The 25,000-nt window shown below is 44.9% G+C and overlaps 1 protein-coding gene across 1 annotated transcript in view; it reads right to left on the bottom strand.

Moving 5' to 3' along the window:
• The window catches only part of plcb1l (phospholipase C beta 1-like), a 100,603-nt gene that overhangs the window by 48,446 nt on the left and 27,157 nt on the right, over positions 1-25,000 (bottom strand). Inside the window, exon 3 of the mRNA XM_083688922.1 lies at positions 21,274-21,342. Within this exon, the coding sequence (XP_083545048.1) occupies positions 21,274-21,342 (69 nt within the window). The remainder of the gene's footprint in view (positions 1-21,273; positions 21,343-25,000) is intronic.

Below are 25,000 nucleotides of genomic sequence, written 5' to 3'. Positions count from 1 at the left end.
CATTAGCCACATCATAACTCACAGTGGCGGAGCACAGCGAAACATTGATCCCATTAAGAGCATGAGCCCTGAGTTTCTCTTTAAGCCAGCTCCATTTCCCGCAAAAGGACACACACACACACACACACACACACACACACACACACACACACACACACACACACACACTAAATCAACCCCTTATATTCAAGCACCACTAAGGCTGTAATAGGCAGGAACTCATAAGGGCAGATGGACTTTTGAAGGATTCAGTCGTTCCAGTTTTAGAGATGATCAGTTTTAGAGGTTCTGGCGCTTTGAGATATACTGACACAGGATATTAAAGGAGTGGGCATAAGTCTGTTGGAAATTTGCCACCTCTGGCCACTGCGGCGAAATTCAGTTCAAAGTTCCAAACAACAACATCCTCTGTAATAATTAGCTGTTGTGTTTCTGCATACATTTTAGAAAGTGCTTTTCAGGACCAAAACAGCGTTGGTAAATGAAATATTCCTTTCAAAGTCCTGAAACATTCCTCTCGTTCCCTGATCACTCCTGATTATACACAGTCATTACAACCATTAGAAAGCTTTTAGAAAGCTTGAACGTTGCATATTGCAGCTTTAAGTTTTTATGCAATAATGGATTAGATTTCTATTGCATTTTTCCAAGTGCTCAAGGTGTTTTACATTGTACGGGTCAGGTCAGTTTATTACTCCTGCAGTTACCTAATAAACTACAGTACAGTACCTACTGTACAACCCACCCCGGTGGCACCCAGCTGCAAGGGCACCAGGCTCTACAAAACTCACCCCATTCAGTAGAGAGATTAGCTTCCAATAGCGGCTCCACTGGTTCTCCACAAATGTACAGTAAGTCCGATAAGTCTATTGAGACCTTCACAAGTGCAATTTGCAGCTCATTTGTACAGGATCCCTCCTATTGGATAAGGGCTCCACACCTGCCAATACAATCCCTCCTAATGTACTCAGGGTACTTGATAATCAGTCCAGGGCTATAAAACAACGGTCGGATGGAAGCAAATCATTGCCGCTAAAATCACTGCAATTGGTCTGGCTTATAGTTGAGGTTGCAGCAGTAAGAGTATAAACAGAACAGATTGAATTACTGCAGGGTAAGAAACAGATCAATGTTTCCTTTGATGAAGGTTTTTTGTTTACCATTACCAGGTTTGTGTTGGTCAATGTTTCAGTTGGAATGTTTCATACAGTGGCTGGTGCAGGGTGGGAGGGGGGGGGGGGCTGCTATGATTGGTCGTAGCAAAGGATTAGCCATTTAGCATAACTTCCAGCAAAATGTGTGTGTCTGTGTGTGCGTGTGTGTGTGTGTATTCAAGGAACGATGCTCTTTTCCGCCTCTTTCCATTCCGTTTCCATTCCATCACTGGAAGCAAAAATCTCCTTTCCAATGAATATTTCTGTGACACTGTTACCTTGTGTGACCTAAGACATCCTATTGGTCTGAAATCTAAGGGAATGTGATGTCACCTGTCACCTATCTCTGTCCTTTTAGTCATCTCTGCCGCTGTGTTGTCTCTCTTGTTTTGACTCCGCTGAAACAATCAATACTGAAGAGCTCAAAACTGGTTCAAACAGGAAATAATCCAAACATCAAAGCACGATGATTCTTAGGCCCACATCACCACACACACACACACACACGCACGCACACACACACGCACACTCGCACTCTACACACACAGCTTTAAAGCTTTTCTGCTGATCAAACAGCCTGTTTGAGTCACCCCCAATACCAGCAGTCCTTCATACTTGGATAGGAGAACTGTCTCCCTCCATTCTGGGTCTGCAGTTTCCCTCTCTCAACTACCTCAGCTTAATGTCAGTAAGATACTGCAACCCAGTGCCTTTCTAAGATGCTTCAGATCATGGAATGGTGAAGGCGCTTGTAATTGCGTTAGCTTATGTCCTGCTAAGCTACAGTTAACTAAGGACATATTCAGATGTTATGTTCTCATAGCCGACTGGGCAGGGTGGAGTCAGCACACAAAATGTCTGTCAGAATGAGATCATTACTGCAGTGTATAGAGAGAGGGGGGGGAGAGAGAGAGAGAGAGAGAGAGATGGGATCAGAGAGGGTGGAGAAAGTAGAGAGAGAGAGAGAATGAGAGTATGTGGTAAAGGTGGCAATAGGTGGCAAAGTCGTGGCAATATCAACAGTTACTCAGCTCTCACTTTTCCTGCTTTCTTTCTTTCTTTTTTCTTTCTTTCTTTCTCTCTTTCTCTCTCTCTCGTCATAAATCAGCTAGAGCTCCGACAGCAGACTGCCACAGTTTCACGAGGCGGAGAATCACCCATGAGACCAGGATGAAAAGGTCAGGGCTTTATTGGTCAGCTGTCAGGCAACGCATCACTGACCATGGAGTGGAACTGTGTGTGTGCATTTATGCATGTGTGTGTGTGTGTGTGTGTGTGTGTGTGTGTGCGTGTGTGTGCGTGTGTGTGTGTGATTATGTGTGTATGTGTGTGGTGGAGGTTGAAATAGAGCTTGCGTGGGCTTAACGATCCCTCATCTCATACCTTCAATTAAAACGTTTCATTAACCCCAGAGCAGTGAGAGACGGAGGGAAAGGTAAGGAGGGGGAGGGGAGGGCACACGTCAAGCCATTCCCTAAAGGGCAGTAAACTGTAATGTGGGTGACAGGTCCCCATTTTGATGTCTTGGGGTAATAGCTTCACTTTCACACGTTGTGCTGATCCTCATTTGCATGCAATGATGGACTACGATGAAAGAGTCTGTGAAACAAGTACAGTGTCCTCTGAGATGCTGGTTCGAGGGTAAACCACGCTGTGTGGCTTCCCGTGGCAGAGGTTCTGAGACTGGTGATGATACATTACAAAGGCTTGTCCTGCAGCCAAGCAGAAGTCACATGACTATTGTGTCCATATGGAGGATCCCCTAAAACGAATTCTATCCAAACATCTCCCACTCCCAAACAACAACCAAGACGGTAACAACAAAATTCCTTCATGGCACAATAGAAGTTCATTGTTTTCAGAGCTACATTCTGTAGGTTCATTTTCACACCCAGACTATCATCTAACTTTGTTGATGCCTCTAATGTGAGACGTCTCCCCTATCAGCATCCCCGTCCTCTGTAACACGTAGTCCATAGATAGCCCATAGATAGCATCACTTCTGCAGTGGCTGGCCTGGCTGGCAGAAGAGCCTCCGTAATTCAGGCTGCCATGCGCCACTGACATATAAATCCTTGACATCTCATTCAGGGCGCCATGTCATCGAAAAGAAACACATTCCTCGGCGGAAACGAAGAGAGGGGCTGACAGCTTTTGACCCAAAATCTCCCGCTGTCCTCTAAATCATCTCATATATCTGTCAGCCGATATCACAAAGCATCGGCCACAAAGGAGTCGCCTCCGGGTGGTTGAAGGTGCTGTTTCTCCACCTCATCTTTTTCAGGACTCGTCCCTGGGCAGCATTGTTGGATGGAAAGAATGCCGCTTCGATGCGACCACCTGGCGCCGTCCACAAAACATTCCCAGATACTGGTCAGCTGACCTTTGGGCTGAACTTTCTATCTTATATGGTTTTGTACTGTATATTCAAAGGCACCTGTCGTAGACGTCTGTGAGATGTGTGAGTGTATTCATTTTCAATAGCTCAAGAAATGCCAGAATGTTCTCCTCCGACTGTGCATGTTGTCTTCAGCAGGTCTGATTTCGAATGGAACGATAGGAAGTAGTCTCTAAAGGGATCGTCTTCGGTCTTCGGTCTTAGAATAGAATACGGCGGGTATACAAGTGATCCTGATTGAAAGGAGAGGTAATTGGACGTTGTTGAAGAATATGTTTTTAATCTGTCGGCCTTTGACAGAAAAGGAAGGAGATGGGCAATTTTAGCGTTTGACTTGGGAGACGACTGTCCACTTAACCTGTCACAAAACCAGACAATTCAAAGGCGACAATTAGGGCCATTCCTGATAATACCACTGTGTCACCGTCACTCCCTGTGAACTCAGACACTCACACTAGCATTACAGCTAAAACGATGTTGAATTATAGCTCTTTAAAGACAAAAGTGTTAAAGTCCTGGAGAGGTGCATCGGGGATACATGGGCGGACATAAAATCCTGCATCTCTGATTGAACAGCCTGTCTGGGGGAGTTAGCATTAGCTTAAGAGTGGTAAATCTCAGGGACGGAAAAAAAAATAAAAAAAAGGATTCCAAGCATCTACAGAGTCGCATGAGCTAAATAAAACTTCCAAAATCCAGGCACAGGTTCTTGGTTTCGAGACGTATTGCTACAAGCCAAAGCCATAGAACCCTTCACACAACACCACGACATGACACTAGAATATGAATAAACACTTTCATATTGTGACATGGAATCCTGAGCAGATGCTTGTGGAGGCGATGAGAGTTCGGGAGGGAGGCACACTGCCAGCATGGATCAACAGACAACATGCTGACTTGAGGAGAGAACATGAGGATAATTACACTGAGGGGACTTAGGGCTTTGGCAGCCTGTAACCTTCCTGTCACACACTCCCTAGACTTAGACACTGCGCAACCTCTGGACATGCCTGCCGCCTGCAGCCGACACACACACACACACACACACACACAACCACAACCACACACACACACACACACACACACACACACACGCAGGCAAACACGTACGAACACACGCACGCACACACACAAACATAAACACAAACATACACACACCGCATGTACGTGCAGGGGCATAGTAATAGGGATGAGACAGAAAGGGCAGCAAGCAGATTTGATGAGGTGGAAGGAGTCTACTAGGCACGCATGTCTTTCTCTGGCTTCTTTTCTCTCTCTGTCTGATCTCCTTGTATTGGACAGACAGAGAGAGAGAGAGAGAGAGAGAGACACACAGAGAGAGAGAGAGAGACAGAGAGACAGAGAGACAGAGAGAGACAGAGCGAGAGAGAGAGAGAGAGAGAGAGACAGAGAGAGACAGAGAGCGAGAGAGACAGAGAGAGACAGAGAGAGACAGAGAGCGAGAGAGACAGAACCACAGAAATGAGCTGCCCATCTGTACTGAGTGAACTCAAGTTGTGGACAACAGGATGTTTCAGTGACTGAATCCCTCCATTTTGAGGGTGGGGTTGCAGGTCTGCAGACAAAAAGAGTGAAGGTTCCTTGTCATATAATGAAACATGATTCTAATATTGGAAAAGATTTGGGAAAGACCATATTTGGTCTTTTTCCTTCTCTGTTAATTAGATCACTTCCTCCTTTCCAGAATTCTAGAGGTATTCTGGCCCTTTCTACCGCCCACATCCCTGTGACTCATACAGAGGCGTTAATTGGATGGGCGGTTGGACCCTGTCTTGTTCTAAGTGTCAATCTGCAGTTGTTTCAAGGGTGGCACTAAAAACAGCACACATGGATCACACAAGGTACATCTATACAGCAATTATTTGTCTATTTAACTTACAAAGCTTTAATTTCCTATGGCCAACCTGTGATGAATCCAATGAAAAGGTACTGTGAGCATGTCTGAGTATCAATGGCTTATCGCTGTCTGGAAGGGCAACTGGTCATGACTAAAACCTGAGTAATGAAGGTGGCTAATAATTCTGTGATGTCTATCCAGCCTGCTGCCTCCTCCTGCTCCTCTCTCTACACTACCCACCAATCAAATGTGCTGACAGCTCCTTCATTTATTTCTGTTCCTGTGAAGGGATCAGCAACATTGTCCAGCCATCACACACACACACACACACACACACACACACACACACACACACACACACACACACACACACACACACACACACACACACACACACACACACACACACACACACACACACACACACACACCTGGATCCAGCCCAGGAGTCCAATCCTCCTCAGTAATAGCCAGCTCTCTGAGGCCTGCCTGCTTACAGTCACATTACACCTGGGCCTGGCTTTAAGAGAAGGAGATGTAGCGTGTTCAGTTCCCTCTTGGCTGCCAGCCAGAGCTTCTGGGGGCCCCATAGCGAGAGGCCCCATGGGGAAGTCATGATAATTATATTAGGGGCCATGAGTGAATCATTTATAGGGGGGCTATTGGTTGTAGGAGCCCCAGGCTAGTGTTCCTTTGTGGGGGCTGCCGGGAGACGTGTACCCCCTGTAGCCGTTTCCATCACCCTCGTTTCCATACCCCCCCCCCCCCCCCCCTTGGCCTAATAACAAAACAGACCCATACAAGACTGGACTCAATGATGACAATGTTAATACTTCTGAACAGAACCAATCTGGTTTACTGGGGGAAATTCCTGTAGGGCTGAGAGTTGCGTAACGCCAGAGAAACTCAACAACACTGTCTAAAGTAGGGCTGAAGGGAAGGGCTGGAGTATCTCTCTGTCCCAGGGGACATGTGAGACCTGGGCTTAGTTATCATTAACAAAGGCTTTGTCCTTATTTGTAAGGCTAATAAGTCTTACAGGCATGAGTTATGCAACCATGCAAAAAACATGGCAAACCTAGTGGTCAAAGAGTGAATGACCACGTGAGGACATGATGACTAGGCCTATGATGTTAGGTTAGTGACCATACTTTATTACCATCACTTTGGATTACAGTCTAGCCTACTCTCAGTGAAAGTAAAGAGAAAAGAAAAACAGAAGGTGGATTGGGCCTAAACTTTTTTGAGACATAAACTGACAAAGTCATCTTATCTAATCCTACTCCCTTTGGTGAAACTGACATTGTTCCTCACATTGAGGGTCATGATGTTCAAAAGGATGTGCTGACTCAAATTGCAGAGAGTCTTCTGATGACAGTAATATGATAGACACTCTGGAACAACGAGTCTAAAACAAAAGCAGAATGCAGAATAACAGGAAGTCTGGCGACAACAACATTAGTCCAGCACCGTGCTGGCAGCCCAGCTCAAGTATCTTTGTTCCCTCTCTCATAGAGAGAAACATCACAGAAATTATACATGAATTATGCCTATAAACAATACTTATTGGCCCCAAAAACCCTGAACAAACATTTCATTGTCTTAAGTGAGCCTCATACAGTGATAATTAGGATTTATCCTCGTACTCTAGTCATCAATTAGCCTTCTGCCATCATTAGCTTAGCATAAACAGCCTAGTCCTGCTGTCCTGACATACCCAGCCCATCTGCCGAGCCAGGCCATGCCAAACACCCTGATGTATCACATAGCCTGACAGCCTGACTCCATCTCACACCCTCATCCACGCCCACTTGGTAAGGCATCTGTGTGCTCCAATGATCTGCCAATGGAGTGTTGGAACACTATTCAGGTATACCATGTTCAAATGCTCATTTAACCTTATGGCCTGTACGGAGGGAAGGTCCGGCGGACCAACACGTCCGACTTGGCCTTTGTTGCCCAATACAAAGATCGGAAAAACTCCCACAGCACCTTCCCCCAGTTCTTGCACACAATGCATTTCTGATTCAGAGCCACATCTTGCATCACGTCATGTGATTAGCTAAGATAGAATAAAGTTCACTGCCATTAAGGCCAGGTAAGAGTCGTTGTTATTCCAGACTTATAAGCTTGGTGCGCAATAGCCTGGGGACGATGTTAATATGGTGGAGTAAATAGATTCAGCTGAGTATGGTCTGATGCTTAGCCCATCTAAAGACTTCACGCTAATGATGCTGATAATGACACAAATAACAATCTCTGCAGTACAGGCATCCATATCTGATTGCCTTTGATCCGTGTGACTGGTCTGTTATACATCTCTATTATCTAAACAGTTGTTTTATGTCACCTTTGCAACTTTACCTCCTCTTTCCTTAATTAGCATGACTCTCGTTCCCTTCCACTAATAGAGGATGAGGATTGCTGTCTAGACTAATGTGTGCTCTGTGTTAACAAGGCGAAAGGCAGAGAATGTAAGGATGGCTGGGTCTCAAATGACACTCTATTCCCTTAATAGTGCACTCCCTCTGACCAGAGCCCTACAGTATGTGGCCTTGTGAGGCTCTGGTCAGAAGAAGTGCACTACATGGGGAATTGAATGTCACTTGACATTTGTGTTTGGCTTTCGCCAGAGTCGCCGCCATTGCATTTCACTGCTGGCTGTCCTTGGAAAAGGACAACAATGTGACGATGTGAATTTGAGCTAATAATCCTGAGGATGAGCATATTTATGTAACCTCACACCTCGTGAAATATATCAACTTTCATGCAAACATGATAGGGTCAAACACAATGTGAGCAAAATGGAACTAGACTGAATACACAAACGAGTCAGGACAAATTCAGGAAATGGCTTATATTGCATCACAGGAAGTGGAATGTCTAATATTAAAGATGTATGGATAGCCTAAGTAAGAATCCATGGGTCAGAATAACTTTGACACACATAGATAACCTCATAGATCTCTGATGTCTAGTGGAACAAGGCAGCAGCCTCACAGTCACAGGCCACCAGGTAACCACATGTGTATTCAAATGAGTGACACTTTCAAACCGATGCATTTGACATCATTGACCAGCATTAGTATCTTTCAAATAGAATTATTCCGATGGAAGAACTCATATCCGAAAATTGATTGGCTATCCAGTTGCCTCAGAGTGGAGAAAGCAAGTTCAAAATAGCCTTGTTGCCTGTTTTCAATGTTTCAAGTAACATTCTGTCTGGCTTCAAGCTTAGCCAGATTAACCCAAAGCAAAGCAGCAGCCCAATTGGGAAACCAAAGACTTCCAGCATCTGTGAAGCTTTGACATAATGGGCATGTGAAAGCAGCCATAGGCACCATAGCAGCTGTAGCAGCTGAGGGAGGCAGAGTCTGCACCAACTGCCAGTTTCTACTGGCAAAGCCCTACCAGAGCTGTTTAAAATGACTGCCAATAGCTTTCTGCTTGAATTACAGCGGAGTACTGCTATTCTATCTACTGTGTAAATGACATCAGAGGGTATGTCATGATACAGATACGGAATTAGCGTCATGTAAACAATCTCTGGTCTGTCCTGACAGCTCTGTAACAGGGGGGCCTTCAGGGTTAGATTTATTATCAGACGTTGGAACTAAAAATAATCTCAAGTGTCTCACTGACTTAGCCTACAAGGTCTTTATAGAGTCCGTGGTGAGAGACGGATGCCATTTTAAAACCTGACACACCTGAATGGTTATATCTTTTCTCTGATCTTTAATCCAGCGGCACTTGTCTGGGCACTTGGTGACTGCCATAGAATAGTCTCTCTGTTGAGTCATCTCCCTCTGCTGAAGGCACGACTGTCAATGGAGTGCTCTCCCAGCTCACCTGTTTGTATGCACATAAACAACTGTTTCACAATCCACATAGGGCTGATATAGCCACCTGAGTGGATATGAAAAGTGTGTTCCCTTGTCCACCCCATGCCCTCCTCCCTCTCTTTCTCTCTCTCCCTCCCTCCCTCTCTCTTTCTCTCTCTCTCTCTCTCTCTCTGTCTCTCACTCTCTCTCCTAAAGCACTGGAGCACTACAGCAACACATCCACACGGTCTCAGCACACAGATACATTCTCCTACAGACACACTCATATCCTCAGGGCTTCAATTCTGCTCTTCAATCAGTCTTTCATATAAAGGCCCGACAGACATATCATTCTATATTCATTCAGCTGTCTGTATTAATATTCTGTTTCAGGAAGTCACTAGGTCTGCATAGGAATGGGAAACCTCAACACTTGCTGGAGGAAAAATGTTGTCAGCATCCCTGGTGAGTGTAAACGTTCTTAGAGACCGAATCTGCTGTGTGTCAACGACGAAGCAATGTGGGATTTCCGGCAAAAACCAAGGACAGTTTGGCTGGAGCACGGATTTTATTCTAAGGACTTCCTGAGAAAAAAACAAAACAAAGGATAAAACTAGATGAAAAGATGTGAAAAAGAAAGAAGACAAAGTACGACCCAGGCGGAACTGGCCCTCCCCTCATTCAGGCCAGAGAAAACGGAGGGGAAAAAAATAGAAACAAGTGAGCTCTCTACCTTCATCAGCTCTGCTCTTTCAGACAGCCAAATAGTTGCTGAGAGCTCAGTGGTCTCCGAGCAGCGGCATTAGGAATCAGTCATTTCCCCCGACTCTCCTGAAATTTACTATCGAAAACCAATTAAGCCTTTGGCATGCCGGTGCGCTTGGCTGGGCTCGATGTGGGGGCCGCAAAGGTCGACTGGCTTTCCTCTCCGCAGTGAAACGATCGACCCCGTAACACACACACACACACACACGCACACACACACTCACACACACACACACACACACACACACACACACACACACACACACACACACACACACACACACACACAGACACACAGACACACACACACACAGACACACACACACACACACACACACACACCTCCCCCATGTGAAATATGTCCAAACTGCCCCATGTGATTAATGATGTTAGCAGTTGACAGGACAGTGACCAAGGCTTCATACGATGGAATGAAATGCAGAATGACACACAACTGATGTTGACTGACTGATAATTGTACAGGAGCAAAGAGCATACAGATGAGAGCATCATGAGGGTAAAGTAGCAACAGTAAGCCAGTGAGCAACAGATATAACACAGAAAAATGAGGATGCACGGTTATGGAAATGTGGTTCTGTGGTTAATATTTGAATAGTCTGGCTTTTAATATCTTCATATTCCACAGATACTACAGTATGAACCAACTGGATAAACAAATGACTCACCATGCGGGACACAGAACTTCATCACATCATTTCATAATCCAATTAAAACAAAGAATTTGTGAAGCAGCTTGCACATCAAGTCAAATGAACCCAAAATGAAGCCGAGCCTTACTCATCACAGTCAGTCCACACTGATAACTCCTCACATCTCTCCTGTAATCACAGGTGTGGAACAAGTTAACTGAGCGGAGCAAATGTTGGTCCAATTAGAGAAGGCATACAAACACCACAGATTGACGGAAGCATATGCTTTACATGGCTCAGAGGATAGGAGAGGAGGAGGAGAGGAGAGGGGGAGAGGAGAGGAGAGGAGAGGAGAGGAGAGGAGAGGAGAGGAGAGGAGAGGAGAGGAGAGGGGGAGAGGAGAGGAGAGGAGAGTGACTTGTTTGGAGGAGAGAGACAAGGTCATGTCTACTGGACTTGTGGAGAATGAATTAGAGGAGTGTGAGACATTCTCTTTTTCTCCTGTCAGAGAACCTAGCGTGTGAGCATCATGTCAGAGGCCTTTCCTCTACCTCGTTAGCTCAATGCACACTTTCTCTCCTCCTCAAGGTTTCTATGGTAACAGCCGGACAAGGTTGATTGTAACCCTCCTTCCTCCCACACACCTGCGGACGGAGTGTGTGTGGAGTCTCAGTGTGAGAACTTCAGTCTGTGTGTGTGTGTGTGTTTGTGTGTGAGGGTGTGTATGTGCAAGCATGTGTGTGTTTGTGTGTGTGTGTGTGTGTGTGTGTTTGTGTGTGTGTGTGTGTGTGTGTGTGTGTGTGTGTGTGTGTGTGTGTGTGTGTGTGTGTGTGTGTTTGTGGTCTCTGTGTGTACAGTGTGTAGGAGGCTCTGAACTTCTCTATTCAAAGTCCAATCCACCTGGTGCTCAGTCTCATTAGACCAGGTGTTTAAATATGTAGATACCTGTGAGAAAATTCATAATTTGAAATGACCCATTTGCATGGAGTTTTATTCATGAAGTTCAGACCATTTATGTGCTCTCAGTAGAAGGTATCCCTAGGTACAGATCCAGGATCCGATAACTCTCGCTAATCCTAACTCTAATTAGGCGGGAAAAGATTAGCAACTTCATTATACTCCAAAATGTATCAAATTGGAAATACATTTCCAGAATGTTCTTGTACAGCACTAATGCGCAGGATCTTGCCAGCTCGCATCACCATCACCAGTTTCCAATCCCCAACATACGAACAAGTCGTTGACTAGAGCAATGGTCTAGCCAGGGCAGGGAAATGGCCCCAGGTTCGATATATTGATGAAAAAACCCAGCGGTCTCAGCCAGGGAGACATAGATCACATCCCCCAGGACAGGATTGATTCACCAAGTCATTGATTACAGACGATAGACTTATAGTAACTCACCTGTTACTGCACACCGTCGAATAACTTACTGATTGAGACCTGGTGCTGTATTGATGGATGGATCCCTTCCACAGTGATCTTGTTGAACCAGGGTTGGGAAGGGGAACAAAATACAGTATGTATTGGATCGCAATGTATCGTATGTATGACCCATGTATCGTATCACGAGGTCCTTGCCAATACCCAGCACTTAAACCTATTGAATCATGTGTTTTTTAGTTTGCCTGCACACATTGTACCCATGCGAGGACTGAAGTGGCCCACCCTGTATTGTGCTGAGTAGCTTTCTGTTTTCTGTTTCTGTGTATTGATCTGCGGTAGCTAGGACTGTGATTCAATTCACTCCCTGGTCCAAGACCGTCTGACTGGGCCACTGTTTGACAAGCTGCAGCTCCGTTGACACAACCTTTGGTCAGCTAACAAAAATGTCACATTTGATTTCATTACATGCATCAAGTGACTCAGACACTTCGTGTCCTGAGCTTGAGGGAGACAGGCCCAACGACACACAGCACTGAGTAATCTGCGTTCTCCTGGGCTCAGCCATGGATTGAGATATCGTAAAAAAGATTTCTGGGAATAGATGAACAAATTGTACTGTCTGTCCTCAAAAGCACATTTTAATGTCTCGGTTTTTATATCCTTGTGGTGTTGTTGTTGCGGTAGTGCTTTTTGACGAGTTTAGACATGAAACTTGATTAACGGTAGTATTGGGTTGTTTTATATCTGACTAAAGCGGATCTTGTGATGCTAAAAGTACTGCCTGCTGTTGCTTTAGCGTTGGCTTTCCTGCTGTTGTTGTCAGGTTGTATATGTATTGTGTATGTTCATCACTGGGATATCTAATCATTCAGTAATAAACTCTTTATCATCTCCACTCCTCCTCTGTGTACTCTTCAGACAATCAAATTCTACTGCTTGGGCAAGCCGCATTTGTTTTGGAAGATCCACAAGAACAATTCAAAGGACATTTGTATGTATGTATGTTTGAGAGATCCACAGTAGGAGGACATTTTGAGATGTTGTTGTGTGTCTGACTGTAACATGACAATGACCAACACAGCTACTACAGTAAATCCCCCATTGGAGTGATTTCTCTGAGGTTGAGCTGTACTCAGGTGGAAGTGGAAGTGTGTGTGTGTGTGTGTGTGTGTGTGTGTGTGTGTGTGTGTGTGTGTGTGTGTGTGTGTGTGTGTGTGTGTGTGTGTGTGTGTGTCTGTGTGTGTGTAAGTGTGTGTGTGTGAGGGCAGGGGGGTACATTCCAAGTGAGGGACCGGTAAAGGTAACAAGTTCACCTGTACAGGGACTCTACTGTATTTCAGCAGGGCTTTTCACTGGGATAACCATCTCTGGATGTTCTCAGATGACACACCATTTCCTCTGACACTGGCTGCTCTGTTCGTCATGACAGTCTTCATTTCATTTCATTCATTCATTCATTCTCTCCTTCTTTCTATCGCTTATTTCCCCCTGTACAAGTATACACAGAGCTCTTGATCTCATTTGTCTGAAAACAAAGCACATCCAGGACAGTACTGTACACACCCTCACACTAAATACTGTACACACCCTCAGATCAGCTGGTGCAGCTATTTATTTGATGCAAATCAATAAGTAGTAGTAGTGGATTACCCATCCATGCCCACCAGCAAACCAGCATTTATCCCGACCCATATTCTCGTATGGACAGTCAGTGTATTTATCCCTATTCTCCATCTCCATCTCCAGGCAGTCAGTAAACAGTAGATGGTCTCTTTAGTCCTCTCTACCAGACTCATTGGTTGTGATGCAGAATGAGTGGGGGCGGGGAATGTGATATAGAATGGATGTTTGTGTGTGTGTGTGTGTGTGTGTGTGTGTGTGTGTGTGTGTGTGTGTGTGTGTGTGTGTGTGTGTGTGTGTGTGTGTGTCTGTGTGTGTGTGTGTGTGTGTGTGTGTGTGTGTGTCTGTGTGTGTGTGTGTGTGTGTGTGTGTGTGTGTGTGTGTGTGTGTGTGTGATCCGGGGGAGGGGACTGTGGGGGTGAATAAACATGTCTAAAGTGTGCGGGGGCGTTTTCTCTGTGGGGCTCGTCTGCTGACAGAGACAGACAGCTTCATGCCTGTGTGCACTAAGAGGTCCTGAGAAAAGACCACAGGGGGGATGATGGACTAGTCACATGTTATGATATGGAAGGGTAGCTGTGTGTTTTATTCAATCAATTCCAGATGAAGGGACCTTTCTTTCACAAAATCGAAAAAAAAAACCTATGTATTTACTCGGTTATTTTCGGTACTGTTCAATTCTGCTCATCGGAAAACACCAGTTTCTACATGAATTGCTACAGTTCTGTACTTCTATTCTGTTCTATTCGATACTGTTCTCATCTATTCTGTCCTATACCATTTCATTCTATTACCATCCATTCTGCAGTATCAGCCGTTGTCTTATGATAGGTGGCGCCATTCTGACGTGACATTCAGAGCCTCGACTGACCTGTCTTGTAGGACGTGGAACCAATCTTCAGATCTAAAGATTAGAAAGCATCCGCAATGAAGTCGATCCTAATTTGTGAGATTCATGTGCCTCCACAAAGCTTTCTATGGAACTGCTACTTATGTTACAAAACCAGGCAAAGCCCGAAAATAAATTGTTAGTTACTGTTGTTTGAAGTCTGTCTCTCTCTCTCTCTCTCTCTCTCTCTCTCTCTCGCTCTCCCAGGACAGTCCTGAGTGGCTCATTATGGTTGATTGTGCCTCTGTGTTTCTCCTTACAGACAGCTCATCACTTCGCTTCTCACGGGACCATCAACACTTATCTGCACAGTCGCAGGTTCTTAAACATCCTGTCATTAACATACTACAGACCTTTGTCACTGACCTGTGATGTACTGTAACTATCAATGTGTGTGTGTCTGTAATACTAGCTACAGTATGCTGCTGGGGAATGTACAGTAATGTGGTTTAAACAGCTGATTCCATGATAATGTTTTAAAGAATAAACTGTGTGTTATTAGTTATTGTACAGTAAACCCATTGGCATCAATACTGTATGTTTGATCACTCATTTACACAATTATTCTATGTCTTCAAGAATGTCATTACCAATTTGCCATGCTTTGTTTCTTAAGTCCAGATATTTGTCTCTGTCCTCTCCTGGACATCACCCTGTGTGTGCGTCCTACAGCTTGACTATAGATATTGATTGCTCAGTCAGACGGGATCAATAAAGTTTGAAAGGCTGTGGTCCTGATCGTTATTGCTACGCCACCCACTGCTACCTCATCTTTCATGGACACACATCAGAGGTGACAGAGGATGAAAATGGAACCCACGTCTATTAGCAGGGCAGTCCTTTCATGCTCCGCAAGCAAGGAGCCAAACATGTTCAAACAGGACTCGATTCACGCCTCGTTTCCGTCAGCTGCGACGTGACAGTGCAGATTTCGCTTTTTACTTCTTCCTTCTCATACTTCCCTTCCTTACCTTGGTCTACCTTCTATATCCAGTACTATTTCCCATGAAAAAAACTAACAGGTGGCAAATTCTCAACAGGTGCACATTCTTAGCAATCTAAAGGACAGTTTTTCAGTGTGGTGTGATGAACTGAAGTGAGGGTGTTTGTTGCTTATACAGTTATAAATTCTCAGTACAAATTCATGAGGTGAATGTGGTGTTGCGTGAGTCACGGCTGAAGATAGCCTTTGTTCCGCAGACAGAGACTGTTGTGATAATCACCCGGTGGACTTTCCCAGATCCTGTTACAGCTTTGAGGACAGACAAGAAGCTCTGTATTTAGAAGGAGCCCTGGTGTGTAAACTTAGACAGTAAACAGAGCCCGCCGCCACTTTCCCTCTTCTAGAGCCAGCACACGCAGGCAACCGCTGTTTGGGAGACATAATCAATAATACGATATTTAATATGGTCATTTACCAGATGCTTTCAAATGTGACTCACTGGTAACTCACACATATTCTGAATATAAACCCCACAATTCTGGTTTATCCAGAAACACACCCACTCCCTAACCCACATAATCACAGGGATAGCCAACAGGATCTGTTTCTATGTGGTAATGGGTGTTTTGTTCTGTTGCATTGTTTTGCGGGGGGATATTCTATGGCAACTGTCTTTACGCGTTTTCTCCGCAGATAAGAGTGGCTCATTCAGGTCAGCACGGCCCGGCTGCCTTTGTAAACAGATCCCTTTGAAATGTCTCCAGAAGTCAATCTGTTACCCTCTCAGTTGATCTTGATTATGTTGTCTGCGTAGGTTTCTGTGTGTGTGTGTGTGTGTGTGTGTGTGTTTATTTAAGTTACAGTATTCATAGAACCATGCTCTTTTCCACCTCATAGGTTTCCATTCCATTACTGTAAACAAAAATCTGTGTGCATTAGCACGCACCAATTCTTCTGTTCCTCATTATAACCTGTTCTGACTGTGCGTATTTGAGCAATTCTTGTGTATGGCCGGATGTGCGTGTGTTCAGACTATGTGTGCATCAGGTGTGCATGTGCATGAATAGTGACAGGCTGAGAATCACATGCTCCTCTGCAATCATTCAGGAAGTGTGTGCCTCACACAGAACATGCACCAAGGGAGGCAGGTGGAGGCAGAAATCGGAGGACGGGCTCATTTGATATCATTCCACATTCCATTCCGTGCATTACAGTGATGCCTGTCCTCCGATGTCTACCTCCACCAGCCTCCCCTGCCTTGCACGTATCACACAACGGCCTCAGCACAGAAGCACATGAGCCAGGCCTCAGAAACACATCCCAGTCCTCACACATCACATCACCTCACAGCTCAGGGTGAATGAATGAGCACAGCACGCACAGCAAGGCATCGCTGGGGACACGTGTAACGCTGAACACATCTAGGTCTAAGCTTAACACAAGTAGAGCTTTCTAATGAAAACATCTTCAAAGAGATCCCCAAAGTATAAAATAAGGGGAAAAAATATCAATAGTACAATAGGAGAACTTTATACTGTAGCATATGCATAGTGTGATATTGTGTGATATTACTAGGGCAGAAGTCTTGTTTCTGGCCTAGTACAGTAATATGATTCTACATAGCACTGTGAAAATCTTCAAAGACATATTGTGTCTGTAGCGTAACCTAGGATTTCACAGACAGGGGTCTTTTTCATGCTGTGAATAGATCCAGAGAGACAGCATGTCATTCTGCCCAGCAGATGCTGAGGCGCCCTACTGTGATCCTGATTACTTTACCCTTCTGTCAGTTTCCCTCAAAAATAACACTTCCATCCACTTAAAATTGCATAGAGGACGGACATGGACTGCATATAGAATGCTGTTGGACAAGTTACTGTACCTGTACCAGGAAGTCATGACGACGAAGTATTTCATGATGTTGGAGGCCATGAGGGTACATTTATGAGAAGACGTTAGAGAGATACAAATATGATGATGAAGATTTGATGATGAAGTTATGATGATGAAGTTATGATGATGAAGTTATGATGATGAAGTTATGATGATGAAGGTATGATGATGAAGTTATGGGGATGATGATGGAGAAGAGGTCATGAGGGTAAAGTTATGAGGATGACGTTGGAGAGATGAAGATATGATGATGAAGTTAGCAGACAAAGCGACAGTATGAGGATGAAGTGAGAGAGATGATTTGTTTTGAGATTTGTGAGGAAAGGAACATGCGGTTCCCTCTCTGCTAATCTGCCTGATTCAATAAACAACGACATCAAGCTGAGTAACGGGTCCAGCATACAGTGACCAACAGGGGCTTAACCTGAAGGCCACAACAGCACAGAACATTCACATTGAAATGTACATGTTGAGATGAATCTCTGCCATGCAGAACATGGAATAGTCAGACAAACTGTATGTTTTTTAATATATGCCATTTAGCTGACGCTTTTATCCAACATTGCAGTGAGTGCATACATTTCTGTATATATGGTCCTCGTGGGAAACAAACCCACAACCTAAGCGTAGTTATGCTCTACCAACTGAGCCACAGAGGACCATGCTTCTCTACAAGACATATTCTAAATGTGGTGCCCTATTTCATAAGCCCCTGGCCTGGCCTGTCCAGCCACACTGACCAGCCTGTGATTGGCTGTGACAAGCCATGCTGGGACAGGCAGATCCCAGATACAGACAGAGCAACCGTGAAATCTCCAACAAGCCACTTTAGACACATCTGTCACCAGCCAACAACCCATCTCAAATCATCACTGTGTCAACAATAACACTGGCTGTTGTTACAATAAATACCATGAATCCCCTAGGATATTGACCTCAAAATCCACAAATAAACATAACGTAGGAACAGCAAGAATGCTTGCAAATCTGTCCTCCGTTGCCGCCAATTTCCAAAATAAATCTATTGTTTGCTCAATTGCCCCAAATTCTCTGAAACAAATCTGATGTCTCCTTATGTGTTCCCTATTCACCAAAAACAAAAGGACCAGCCATTTTGACTGCCCTTTGAGTGAAAAGGACGATTATTAGCCCTGTGCTTTGTTTAGCAGTGATTTATTTCTGTCCAAAACGAGTCACATGAGGGTCGCCTCATGTGCACCTGAGATACAGGCTAATCTAATCAGTGTGAATGATGAGGGGGCGGACACATGCTAATTAGTACCAGACACCTGGCACGGTGGAGAAGGTACTTAGTACTGTAGTTGTATCTGTAGTTTCTGTCTGGCTGTGTGTGTGTGTGTGTGTGTGTGTGTGTGTGTGTGTGTGTGTGTGTGTGTGTGTGTGTGTGCCCGTGTGCGTGTGTCTGGCGTGTGTGCGTGCGTTTGGTGTGTGTGTGTGTGTGTGTGTGTGTGTGTGTGTGTGTGTGTGCGTGCGTGTGTGGGTTTTGCAGTCATGGTGTATGAATCATAACTACGCTGCAGGAGTAGAGGCTGGAGCCGCAGGCAGGGTGACAAAGGGGTCAAATGGGGTCAGACAGACAACCCACACACTGTGACACACCACAGAACATCAGAACACATTCTGAATTCTAAAAGATTATAATATATTCTTCCTCTGATAGTAAATAACATAATGCTTTCTAAACCTCCCCTCACACAACCTAAACCCTCACAGTTAACACTGTCTGTCTATGCACATCTTATGGGATGTGAACCCACAATCCCAATATGAGAGAAGCTCATATCAACTGAACTATTTGGACAAGAACTGAACTCAATCTGCAGAAGGTGAAACTGTTCCTGTATTTCAAACAATTTAATAATCTAATAACATCTTGATGTGTCCCCCCCCCCCTCCCCCTCCAACCTGGGGCAGCATTTGACATGTAACCAATTGAACGCTGGCATTGATTCTGGCTGAATTCAGTTTATAGGCACATTCATTCACATCCCCTTCGGTTGTTACCTTGGTAACAGAATAGCAACTCTTCCTGGGGTCCACACAAAATGCATCACGAAACAAATGCATACACAGTCAGAGACAAGAGCACAGTACGATGCTCAGTGTGTGGGTTATTTGGGGGGTTTTTGGAGGGGGGGGACCATAGAGACACAGTCATAAGATCAATAAGCTATAGAGTGCTCTGTCTCTGTCTATTACCAAGGAGTCTTCTCCTCTCCATCCATGACACATACATTTACATTTAGTACAAATCCCCTTAAAGTCATTATGAAATCACTCTATTTGTTTTGAAATCCCTCCTAGTAAACTAAGTATTAACTTGAAATTCAAATTAATTTCCCCTCATCAGTGAATGACATTTCATAATCCTCACAAATCCTTCAAGCAGTTTGACAAGAATCCTTGATAATCTGAAGAAAAGATTGCTTAAGAGGTGAACCACGACCATATGTGCCGCCCATTTGCACCAAGCACAGCCTATTATTATCTTAGCTTATTGCAGAGCATCTCTCCTTTCACTCTCTTCCTTGCATAACCCTGCCTTCTCATCCCCTCCCTCCCCTTCCCCCCCCCCCCTTCTTCTCCTCTCCTCTGTCTCCCCCATCTCCTCTCCTATCTCTTCCCTCTCCTCTCCTTTCCTTCCCCCCTCTCTTCCCTCTCTCTCTTTTCCCTCCTCCCCGTATATCATTTCTTAAGATGCCATGTCTCACAGGCACTCCCATTACCAACGGTGCATCAGTGTGCCTCCCAGTAATGGCTTTCTACTGGGAACCATCTGACCTGTCACATGGTAATTTCCACTGAGGGTAGCTTCTCTCCTGTAAGCTGTTTAGAAATGCATGAATACTCTCAGAGATATTGTATCGACTGTATCACTCCAGAGATGGAACATCAGAATAAGACCCCCTCTCTGCAGCCCATTGTCACACATCAGCAACTTATTGACTGGCAGTACACTACAGTATACAATAAAACAAAGTAATACACTTTGTGAGGAGAATTTTGCAAAGTGCATCAGAATGTAGTAGTCCCTGTTGTGATCATTACTTAAAAGAGTGCTATGAAGAGCTTCGGAGCTGCTGAGAAATTCCATATTAGGCTTGGAATTGTCGCCAAATACGCTTGAAAGATTCATTGGCGTGTGCTGTTTGCCAATGTGAGAATGTGTACACATTCCTTTCACGACACTCACAACCAACTGAATTTCAGTTCAGGGTGAAAGCAATGTTTGCCAGTGTGTTGGTATGCACCGTTATCAATATATCTGCTTATCTGTGCAACGAGAAAGAGTGTCATAAAGGAACTCTGGCAGAGACCTAAAATACACATTACACCAAAGTTCTATAATCCGATATGTTTCTTACTATGAGGATCATTAGAACTAGTTGTACCAGCAATCAGCATATCACAACCCTTCTTAGAAACTATCAGTGTTCAGAACTGTTCAGTTCAAGTCGTTATACTCGACTACTGAGGGTATTTCTGAGCCAACAATGTCATTTCTAATCATTATCGACTATTAGCTTCTTTTTGCTAATCTGTGCTCCGTAGGAGAGCATCATAGAAGAAGTGAGAAAAAGACTTGATATGAATAAGCTGCACACACAACAATGTGTTGTTCAGCTCAGTACATCCCTATGCAGATGGATCCAAGCGTCCCTTTCTACTGTCTTCAGATCCAAAAAGAGACTTTCCTCTTCCGCCCTCATAAGACTGTCTGGAAATAGCTCCTCAAAAACCATAATATCATCCAATAAGATTGTCTGCCTTCCAAGAGCTTTCATAAACCTTAGTGATTGTGTTCCAAAATGTGCTCTGGCAAGAAACAAAAGGTTTACAATAGAATTTGATTGTAATCGCAGCATTTAACTTACCTTTGGCGTTTTTGTACATTTTCCGTTTCTCGCATCCTTGATGTAGGCAATGTCTAGGAGGTCGGTATCCTGAAAACAAATAAAACAGAGTACTGAGTGTCAATCAGAAGTGTGCTTATTGGGACATGACAAATGTGCCCACTTGGATGATCAGTGATCAGGGCATGGCTGAGAGGGCAACATTTGAACATTGCTTTGAGTTTGCTCCAGCACTACCACCTGAGACATATAATTAATAGCACAGTAGTCCAGTGTGTGTGTGTCTGTGTGTGTGTGTGTGTGTGTGTGTGTGTGTGTGTGTGTGTGTGTGTGTGTGTGTGTGGGTGTGTGTGTGTGTGTGTGTGTGCGTGCGTGTGTGTGTTTGGATAGTGAATAGGAAACCGATTAGCCTAAGTAGCTTGAGGGATTCATTTGGAGATGTGTGTGTGCCATCCAGCCTAATGACACTGCCATTGTCTTACAATAACACACTCACTTGTGCTCACAATTAGGGCACAAGTACAATTGTTCCCAAGTGGACTGATGCCCTGTCTCACAGTGAATGCACACACACACACACACACACACACATCAGTGTTGTGTCTTAATGCCATGGCTCCCTATAGTGTGTTTTGGCTCCCTGGCTGGGCTCAGCTGGGTAAGTGGCGGTCAGTGGACCAAGTCATTACAGTACGACTGACCACTCTATAATGATGCTTCTCTCTCTCAGGCTGTAATGAAAGCAGAACATCCTGAATCACATTATGATTTAACTAGCCCCCCAGCAAGGCTCTCAGAAACCACATCTTAAATACCACAGCCTCTCCAAATGGAGTCCTAGACCGCACTAAGGATCCATTATTGATACAGAGGAGTGTGCAGAAGCAATTTCTTGGGCCCCACGTTCCATTATATCCAGTTGTAGTCTGAAAGCTCAGTGAGATGTTAGTCAAAATGGGGACACTGAAATATTGACAGTACATGGGGGCATGCATGGACAGATTCTCTCATGTTTGATCCACAAGATTAAGACAAAAATGTAACCTTCTCCAACACTCCGGAATAATCTTGGTGAATATTTCTGAGGGTCTTAAACAAATCGAGTTCTTTAAGGAGACATCTTGACTGTGAAATGAACACTCTATGTTTCAATGGAAACAAGAACTCCTATTGATAGGGGAGGGCCGATACATCCCAAGTCACCTGGCCCATGTCACGAGAAGTGGCCATCACGTCTAAGTGGCATGTGGCTCTCTCTGCCAAACCAAATGGGGAGAGACAGTCCCTATCTATATCCCATCTCGTTTCTCACTAATTTACTCAAATGTTGTCTCCCTCCCCAAGATGGACTCTAATGTGATTTGTAGTAAAACTCCCATGTCTTGATCTGAGGGAAGCCCTCTCGCTCTCTCTGTCTGCTGCCCCTCCATCATCATCACTCTTATCAGTCCACTGATCCAGAGGCTATCTCTCTCTCTCTCTCAATCTCTCTGTGGGAGATTGGGGACATGAGGTGGAAAATCAACCTGAGAGAGCCATGTGTCAGCTGTGTGTCCGCCATGCTGCTCTACTCACACCCTGCTATCAAGAGACAGACAGGAGGTCTGGTGGACAGACCTAACGAACCACGGCTGCATTTCACTCCATATACTTGAAATACCCTCCCTTCTGCCCTTGTCCACTCCCCCTTTACTGATCTGGAAGGAGCAGATGGGTGAAAGCAGCATGCCCAAAGACAAAACCATATATAGTTATATGAGAATACAAATGGAAATATTGGTCACTGAAGGGCCGGGGAAAAAAACAATGCGTGCCTTGCTTATGCCATGCACTGTCTCCATATTAGAGAAAGAGAACAGCACTCTATTCTAACCGCTAGAGTCCGTAATGACGTGCATTTCCTTTACTGAAGGTGGAGGAGACATTCAGCAGCGGGCCCCGTCTCCCCCTCGCCTCAATTAGCCTGTCCCTGTTTGCTGAGAGAATGGCTGAGTCAAAGGTTAACGCTTCCATCCAGCTTGTAAAAGCTTCCCTCTGAAGTATCTTTAAAGAGACCGAGCACCGCGTGGGGGCTCGTGGAGCAACAGGGCCCCAGGAAGGAACTCTGCGGTGGGGCTTGACGCCCTCAGGGGCTGCTCAGTCACAGGGCTCTCTGGCCTGTTTGAGTCATTGTGTTATGGTATCACACTAACTACGAGAAAAGCAGTACCTGTGATCTGCTGCCACAGTGTTATGCACACAAACTAACATGCTAATGCACACAGAAGTGAGAATGATGTGCTCAGCTCTGTCTTTGCTGACACATTTATTACTTGGCAAAATGCAGAACTATATTCAGAACTGGATTCATCATTGACTGGTCAATATGCTGATTAATACGCATGTATTCTCCTATTCAGTTCTTATAAAACATTATTTCACATTTGTCTGGTCGCCCATGTACAGTACACTACCTCCATTTATCAGTCTTCATTCAGGCTGGTGGGGTGGTGGAGTCAGTGACAACTTACCTTGACTCTGCAACTTGCAGATCGCTTGTTCAAATAGCTCTAGCGTTTGCAAATGCCTTCTCCTGACAACTAACCCAATCAAAAGTTAGTAAAGATTAAGTTCTTACCCTCACTTACCCTCAGCGGAAGTTGTTGGCATATCGTCCAAAAATCTCTTATCTTATCAACCAGTGCACGCAATTGGGAACGTGTACTATCGTGTATAGGCACAGGATTGAATTAGGAGACCATGTCTAGCTCTAACAACAAAGGCAAGCCTATTAAAATACATGGCATGTTCAGGATGCGAGCGAGGGCAGAGTAAGAGAGAGAGAGAGGGAGGGAGAGAGAGAGAGAGAGGGACAGAGAGAGAGAGAGAGAGAGAGAGAGAGAGAACTGTGAAATGAATGAACATGGTTAACCTGCAGTGAACCTGAGGCGCTGTTCCCTGTGTCTGTTTGTCCGTCTGCTGAGGGACACAACACTTGTAGTGGAGGCCGCTGATAATGTATGCTGACAGTACGCAATACAGAGGCATATTGAATCGAGTGGCATGGAGTGTTTTTGGTATAGGTTTGGACAAATCCCATTATTGAAATGGCACTGTGGGTCGTAATGCTCTCTGCTGTTGTTGGGATGGATGTCTATGCCGCCTCACTTAAGGCCGATGTGTACGTCCCTCGTTTACGATGACAGCTTTTCATAGCGGATTTCACGGATTTCGTTCCGTGCAGGGGTTTGCATTTATACGGTTAGATATCCGCGCCGCTCTATGAGGTGACTCGAGCCAAGACAATGGAAACCAGACCCGTTCGCAGAGATCCGCTATTGCGCAATAGCTTCTGCGCGGACCCAAGCGGACATGCAGACGCAAAAGGTATAAATCAGCCTTTAGAGAATTCAGGGAAGTGTGTTGATATGGATTGGAGACCACCCTTTCTTTGAACACCTGTGGTGGATCCATCCAACATCCTCTGAGAATGGAATGGTCACAGCAATGTACTGGAGGCAACGGCCATACACAGGGTCAGATAGCAGGGGAGAGAGGGGAAGAGGAGGGAGAGGAAAGAGGGAGATGACGGAGAGAGAGAATGCAGAGATGGAGGAAGAGAAGAGGGGAGGAGAGAGGGAGAGAGGAGGGAGAGGGAGAAGGGAGAGGGGGAAGTAGAGAAGGTGGGAGGGAGGGAGGGAGAAAGGTGAGTGGTTACTGACAGCCACAGGGAAGCTAGCTAATTTAAGAGCAGCGTGGCTGACAGCTA

The sequence above is a fragment of the Argentina silus genome (assembly GCF_951799395.1).
Source record: "Argentina silus genome assembly, chromosome: 17".
Classification (NCBI taxonomy): Eukaryota; Metazoa; Chordata; class Actinopteri; order Argentiniformes; family Argentinidae; genus Argentina; species Argentina silus.
Note: the sequence above shows the minus strand (reverse complement) of the source record. Positions and strands in the feature narration are given on the sequence as shown.